The sequence below is a fragment of the Dendroctonus ponderosae genome, unplaced genomic scaffold (assembly GCF_020466585.1).
Source record: "Dendroctonus ponderosae isolate FM_Combo_2020 unplaced genomic scaffold, Dpon_F_20191213v2 Dpon_F_20191213_4, whole genome shotgun sequence".
Taxonomy (NCBI): domain Eukaryota; kingdom Metazoa; phylum Arthropoda; class Insecta; order Coleoptera; family Curculionidae; genus Dendroctonus; species Dendroctonus ponderosae.
This window is the reverse complement of record NW_026018611.1, coordinates 9,198,082-9,204,880: the sequence shown is the minus strand read 5'-3', so window position 1 is coordinate 9,204,880 and position 6,799 is coordinate 9,198,082. Positions and strand designations below refer to the sequence as shown.

Here is a 6,799-nt window from a genome sequence, read left to right as displayed (position 1 = left end):
ATCCTCCAACTAAAAAGTTCTAGTAGTTTTTGTACCACGACACTCAAGAATTCACCACTTGTCCAAAACGGCTGAACTCGATTGTTTCATCAAAATATGAGTTTTACATAAGAACAAATTCACAGCGAGTTTCACTAATAATTTTTTTGAAGAAATTTGACGATCAATAGCAGAGGAGCCAGATATTTTTTTGTTAATAAAAGTTAGATCAGATCGTCTTCTTTTGGTCCAAAGAATATCGCAGTACCCGTTTGATCATGAGCTTAGGGGACACCCTGTATAATTAATAAAGATAAATTCAAAATTGAGAAAGACCAGTTTTCTGGTCGTTTTTATTGAATTAAAAAATAGACATATTACATACAGCTTCTGAAAACTGTTAGTTGATTCGATATTTTATTTTTTAATCAGTTTAATAATAAAAGAAGCTATAAGTTCAAGTCAAATTCAATCTAGATTAAATAATCGATTGTACATTGAATTAATGCTTTTAAGAAGATATGGTATTGTTAATTTATCATTTGTTTGATTCATTCAGAATTCGTTTTGTACTGGGCCTTAATAAAGCTTCTTGTATACATATATTTAAAGTAAAAATGAAAAAATATTTCAGATCTCAATTTTTTTACTTCTGACGATTGATTATGTAAGTAATAATATTTCACCACTGCTTGTTTGCATTTTCTTAAAATTGAGCTATTTTGTCATTTGATTTCCTCAAATAAAAATAAATTGAAATAAATTATTATTTAATTGGTTTATTTGATTGGAGGTTTTTACCTTCTTATTGCTCAATCTTTTTTACTTCTTTTTATCAAAATATTAAGTGAATATTGAAGTAATAATTTTTTGTCAATTCAGTCGGTTTCCAAACTACTTATCACCAACTTACCTTATTTTTATAATACTCGAAATTAGTTTATTCAGCAAACACAGGTCAGTTTTTTTAACAGCACAGTTTTAGAATATTAATAAATCACTTTTTTGTCTTTGTAACTACATTTCCAAATGTAAATTTATCACATATTTTCGTCCAACCACTTCTATCACTTAATAATAATTATACATACTTATATGAAAAGACACGTATCGGAATCGTTAAAATTAAAACTGTACACTGACACAGTTTCATCCAATTTCATTAAATTAGCGACTACACTTAATATAAAAGTAAAAAAATTGCCAGTTTAGCCAAAATGAGACGAGCAACTGGAAAAGTGGCAGAGTCGAGACGGTGCACTTGAACTTGACTCATTCTAAGAACAAAAACCTATTGGAACTGATAAAAGAAGAAATGAAGAAATTACCTTTTACTATCTCAAAGATTGATGGTGGTCATGAACCGCTTTGAACAACGAATAGCAGTACTTTTATACTAGGGGTAAAGGAAAAGTAGCGATTCTCTGTTTTTTTTCCATATCCTCAATTATTCAGTAGATATTAATTTACTTATTACTATGAATATAATACATTTGAATTTGATAAAGTTTGGAGAAAAAAATTAATAATAGTAGTTACAATTTGGGAAAAGTACCTACACATATACCATCCGTATACTATAAATAAATCTTAACAATTCGGCTGAAGAAAATGTTAGCTTGAAGGTACTAATGGTATAATTTGGTAATGGCACCAAAAAATATTAAAATGAAAAAATTATAATACGTAGGAAAGATAAATTTAAAAAATATTAGAGGGGTTATTTTTATTAAATGCGGTTTTAATAACTGGGATGAATTTACAGGCGCAACAAGTCAATAGAACAAGTATAAAACTCCAACGACAACAAAAAAAGTAAATAGGAATATGTATGCTAATTTTATTTGTCTGTTATTTGCTTAAGCTTTATGCTAAATAATCTTAATAATATTCATAGCATTAATTGACTATGACCAGAGTATTACGAAGTTAAAATGTACGTAATCCTAATCGAATTAACACAAATGAAGCTATATGCAAAATTTTTAAGGGTAATAGAATTAAAATGCAAAGTTTACCTCTAAATCCATAACGAATTGCGTGAAATAAAAATCCAAACAGCATTGTTCTTCTAAGATTCTACAACTTTTAATTACAATTGGCAACAAAACTCAAATATAAATTTGTGCATGTTGTTATTAGTACCAATTTATGAATATTATGTACCAGGTACTCCTATATAATATTTCATAAAGAATTAATTATAATGAAAAATTCTATTGTTTGATCACATTCCGTCAATTAAAAGTTGCCAGTTTAGCATAATAATTACTAGTGATTATATTAAATACAGTTTTTTCAAAACACATGCTTAAATACTCAATATTTTTTTGTATAATGCGATTGTAGTTTACTAACTTATTGAGATAACATTATGTCGCAGTAAACTCCGTAGGAAAAAACAGCTTTTCTTAAATAATACCATCGACCTATGTTATTTGCCGTTGAATAATTTGCCTGAATTTGGATAAACCTCAATATTTAATGGAATATTCTATATGGATTAAATAATAAAATTAGTCAATGTTTTTGGGATTTTAAATGCAATTGAATCTGAAAGGAATGACTGATGATTGCAAATATATTACCAATATTGAACCAAGTACTTTTGTCCTTACTCCTGTATTATAGCTAATGTTTACAATTTTTATTGCAGATATAACAATCCTCTAACGATTTAGAAGATTGACTTTCTCTTGGCAATAGACGTTGAACAAACCTTATTTAGATTCATTGCTTAATAGGTATTTTTTATTCTAATAGGAATTTACTCGCGCAAAGATTTGTTGCGTTCAACATCTCATTTGGACCAGTTATATCTAATGATCGAAAGGTCTGATCTTTTAAAATGTCCGACAAAGAAACATAACATAGATTCTTCTGTCTACGAACGAAGAATTTCATGTCCTACGTGATTCTTCTCATATACTTGACATTATGTGAAAGTGCACCGAAGAAAGGAAACAGACCGGAATATAAATTACGTTTGAGTGGTTGTAGAGCATCTGCATTACTTTACGTCGGTTTTAGGAGAATTAGTATAAAACGGTGAAGAAAGATTGTGAAGTATCTTGAGAACGCCATTAAGATAGGTCTAAGCGCAAGGTTTACTGTTGTCTAGAAATAACTTCAGATAATTTGTCGCCGTAAACTAATAAATGATGAAAAGCTGAAGTTAATCAGTAATTAGAAGTTTTTAACCAAGTATTAATAAAGTTTGGTATACAATGTTTATAAAAAATCCTGGAATTGAAAAGGATTATTTTGATAAGAATTGTACCCTGTTTTCCAAATGTAGTACGAGGCTTCTGTGTCGTCTTCAGCAATTGATTGGATAATACACTTTGTCTCAGTTGAATTATTAAAGTATTTTAAACTTTAATTGAATATTAGCGGACAAAAATACTATCAACAACTAAGAGAAACAGAAACCAACATAATATGCGCAAATCGAAAAACAAGTTTACGTTTAGTAGTTTATTTAATGTGTAATTTAAACGCTAATAATGTTAAAATTGTGTGTTATTAAAAAGGCTTTCTTTTATAGAGGAAAATTTATTGTGCTTAGTTCAGCCTTTAATTAACTGATTAAATTTGCTTCTATAAATTATCCAAACCTTTAATATAAATCACCATTTTGTCTGGAGTTCAATTACATATTCCCAATTCATAATTGTAGAAATTTGTCTTCTTTTTTTCAGTGAACTGTTTTATTTGATTTAAAAATGTGTCCTTGTAATTTAAGGGTTGTTAAATATTATTCTCGTTGTATGCATTATTTTATTGATAATTTTACTTAATATAATTCGTTGATTTTTAGGAGGTTGTTGTGGATCCACAAAACGTGTCACAATAGTTGGAGGATGGTCTTGGGCATGGTGGCTGGTTACCGACGTTCAAAGACTTTCTTTGGAAGTGATGACACTAAATCCTCAATGTGAGAGCGTGGAAACAGCTCAAGGAGTTCCCCTCAGTGTTACAGGCGTTGCCCAGTGTAAAATAATGAAAGCTGATGAATTACTCCATACGGCCAGTGAACAGTTTTTGGGGAAAACTGTGAAGGAAATCAAAGCTACGATTTTGCAGACGTTAGAAGGCCATTTAAGAGCGATTTTAGGTATGTAAATAAATCGTATTTATTGCAAAATTTATTGACGCTCTTCCTTAACGTGATTCAATTATAAATATGTCACTCAATTATTTTTACGCAAAAATGTGAAAGAAAATTATTTCAGAATCAAACCCAAACTAAGTACTTTTAGGAAATTTTAAAAAAGTACACATTTTTTGAATCTGTACAACATAGCCTGCCCAACAAATTTTTAATTTGTTTTTATAATTTGCCGAATATGGTGTAATTCACTGTAAAATATACTTGGCGCAACGCGGATTTGGCAAAGGAAAATTAAAAAATCAGCTTTTTGGTTCATCAAAAAATGTAGTTAAAAAATAAACGATCTTTTGATTTGATTAAACTGTTTTCATCATTCCAGTGGTCGTTATGGTATGGCAAACTTCATAAATACGGTGTCCAAATTGTATTGACGAATGTGTTCCGTACTTCGAGAAAATTTTAGCAACATATATTTCTACACTAATTATTCGCCATTATGTCAACAGATTTTATTTTTAATACATTTTTGAAACCCTGGTCAATTCTTTATAGAAATTACGTCAAACATAATATTTTCTAGCTTTATCTTAGAAGTTTTACATGTTACATAAATAACTATTTTTTACTATACTAATTAATAATCAAACATTCGAAATTTCCAAGTTCATATTAGATGTATTACACAATTAAATAAAACCTAATTAAGTAAAAACTAAACTATTATCGGCAATGCATTAAAATTTACAATAATATTTTATTTGGTGGATGAATCGTACCCGTTTTTATATAATATTTATTCATATATTCTATAAAATTACCCTACACATATCAATTACAATAGCTATCTATAGATACCTCATTATTATACAAACATTTTACTTTTCTTTGCTATCTAGTCTGATTAGTCCTCATGACCTGCTGTTTGAAAAGTTTCTCCATTTTTTCTGAATTATGTTCTTGAACGTGGGCCCTTGTTCTAAAATAGATAAATTTTCATACCCGCAGCACGATATTATCACACAGAATTATCAGAAGAAATTTAATCGAGCAAACAAATAAATAAATACCATACCTTGACAATACCGTCAAACCTACTGCAACCGAACAGCTTAGCAGTGGCACCCAAACAACATACATTGCTGAGATTTTACTATACACATATCACAAACTAAGAGCTCCCAAATTTGTCAACTTTTTTGCTTAGCAAAGTCAAGCAACCAAACCAGTGCTATTTAGGAAAATTAAAATAAATTACTCTAATAACGTTCAAGGCTCAATCCAAAACACAACAAGATTAAAAGCTATGTGTAGAAGTAGGCAAGGTTCAAACTTTATCTATATGGCGATAATCATTTTGCAACTTGCATCTCTAAGCAAATCTATTTCCCCCTTTGAACTAAAGAAATGTATGTACTTCCTTCAACTTATTGAATATCTTATCAAACGAAAAAATATCGTCAAGTTTAATGCAATTTGTTATGAGTGCAGTTTTCTTCCATTAGTAGGCACCGAATCACTTGCGCCAGAAGTAGTTACAGGGTAATGTTTTTTTACGATCAGGATGGTTTATTATCAGAAAAGCTGTGTAATATTTAATAAATACCATAATATTGATGGCACTAAATTCACTTGAAATTGTTGCATAATACTTACTTCGGCTGGTTAAGTTGCACGACAGTACACAGAATAATATAAAGTACATTTTTTTTCTTAATTACATGTCTATTATTAGTTTGGCATACTCTGGTAATAAAACGTGCTTAATAGGTATGTTTAAAATTGGATTTTTGCAATTTTTTTAAATCAATTTTTTATTAGCGCATTGTTGAATAAATGGTTTATTAAATTATCTAACATATTTTATTTGGAATGTTTCTTTTTTACACCTCTGAGTTAGTCTAGAATTTGGTGATTTATTTCTGTTGGTTCAGTTGATTTTCCGAAAGATTCTTTTGCGCGATCTGAATCAAGATCAACTGGTCTTCTAACTTCCCTTTTTCAATTTTTCTAAACTATTTAAGTTGATTCTTAAGTCTGTATTTTTAAGCTAACATTGTAATAGTGCGATTTACAAAGTGGTTTCCCGAACTGAACTAGGTATTTATTCGCGGCGATATGATGATATGTATTTAATTAACTTCCTCATAGTGCCCATGAATTGCCCGCCGCATTAAGTGTGATTATTACGTGTTATTGACGTAATTAATTAAGAGTTTTTCGTAAATCATCTTTTTGCGCTTATCTCTCGTGACGTTAGCTTGACCTTAAATGGAGCAACTTGTAACGTTTTATTGATATCAGAACAATAAAAAATTAATTTAACATTATTATACGACGGTATTTAGTATTATTAAGATACAACCCTCGTCAGTTGACCTCTAATAGGATAAATTCGTTTTTAATATATAGTGATCATTTAATGAGGTTTGATTAGAACTTGTATGTGTAAAACTAAAAATAGTGTGTTTTAAGTACCACTTTGGAAATTACTGAGCTGTAGATTGTTTAACTTCTAATAGATACCTGCCTCATGGTAAAATAATGAAATATTATTTAATAATGAACATGTAAAATGAAATTAAAGAGGATCTAATAAATAAATTACAGGACGGAAACGTAACAAGTACAGGTTGGGGCAAATAAAAAGCAATTGTAAACCTTCAAAAAATAGATAGTTGGCAGTAAAAAATGTGCGTAAAAAATTAT

The 6,799-nt window shown here is 29.2% G+C and overlaps 1 protein-coding gene and 1 long non-coding RNA gene across 3 annotated transcripts in view; one reads left to right on the top strand and one right to left on the bottom strand.

The window, feature by feature from the left end:
- Positions 1–3,795: 3,795 nt before the first annotated feature.
- The window catches only part of LOC109544227 (flotillin-2), a gene marked incomplete at its 5' end in the record, with an annotated part of 16,470 nt that continues 13,466 nt past the window's right edge, over positions 3,796–6,799 (top strand). Inside the window, one exon of the mRNA XM_019914296.2 lies at positions 3,796–4,096. Within this exon, the coding sequence (XP_019769855.2) occupies positions 3,796–4,096 (301 nt within the window). The remainder of the gene's footprint in view (positions 4,097–6,799) is intronic.
- Positions 4,503–5,845, bottom strand: LOC125504183. Of its 2 annotated transcripts, XR_007281324.1 has the most exons (3): positions 5,747–5,845; positions 5,166–5,321; positions 4,503–5,069 (listed from the first exon to the last, which is right to left on the bottom strand). It is a non-coding gene; the product is annotated as an uncharacterized LOC125504183 (long non-coding RNA). The 2 variants fall into 2 exon arrangements; XR_007281323.1 differs by lacking the exon at positions 5,747–5,845 and having other exon boundaries at positions 5,166–5,701.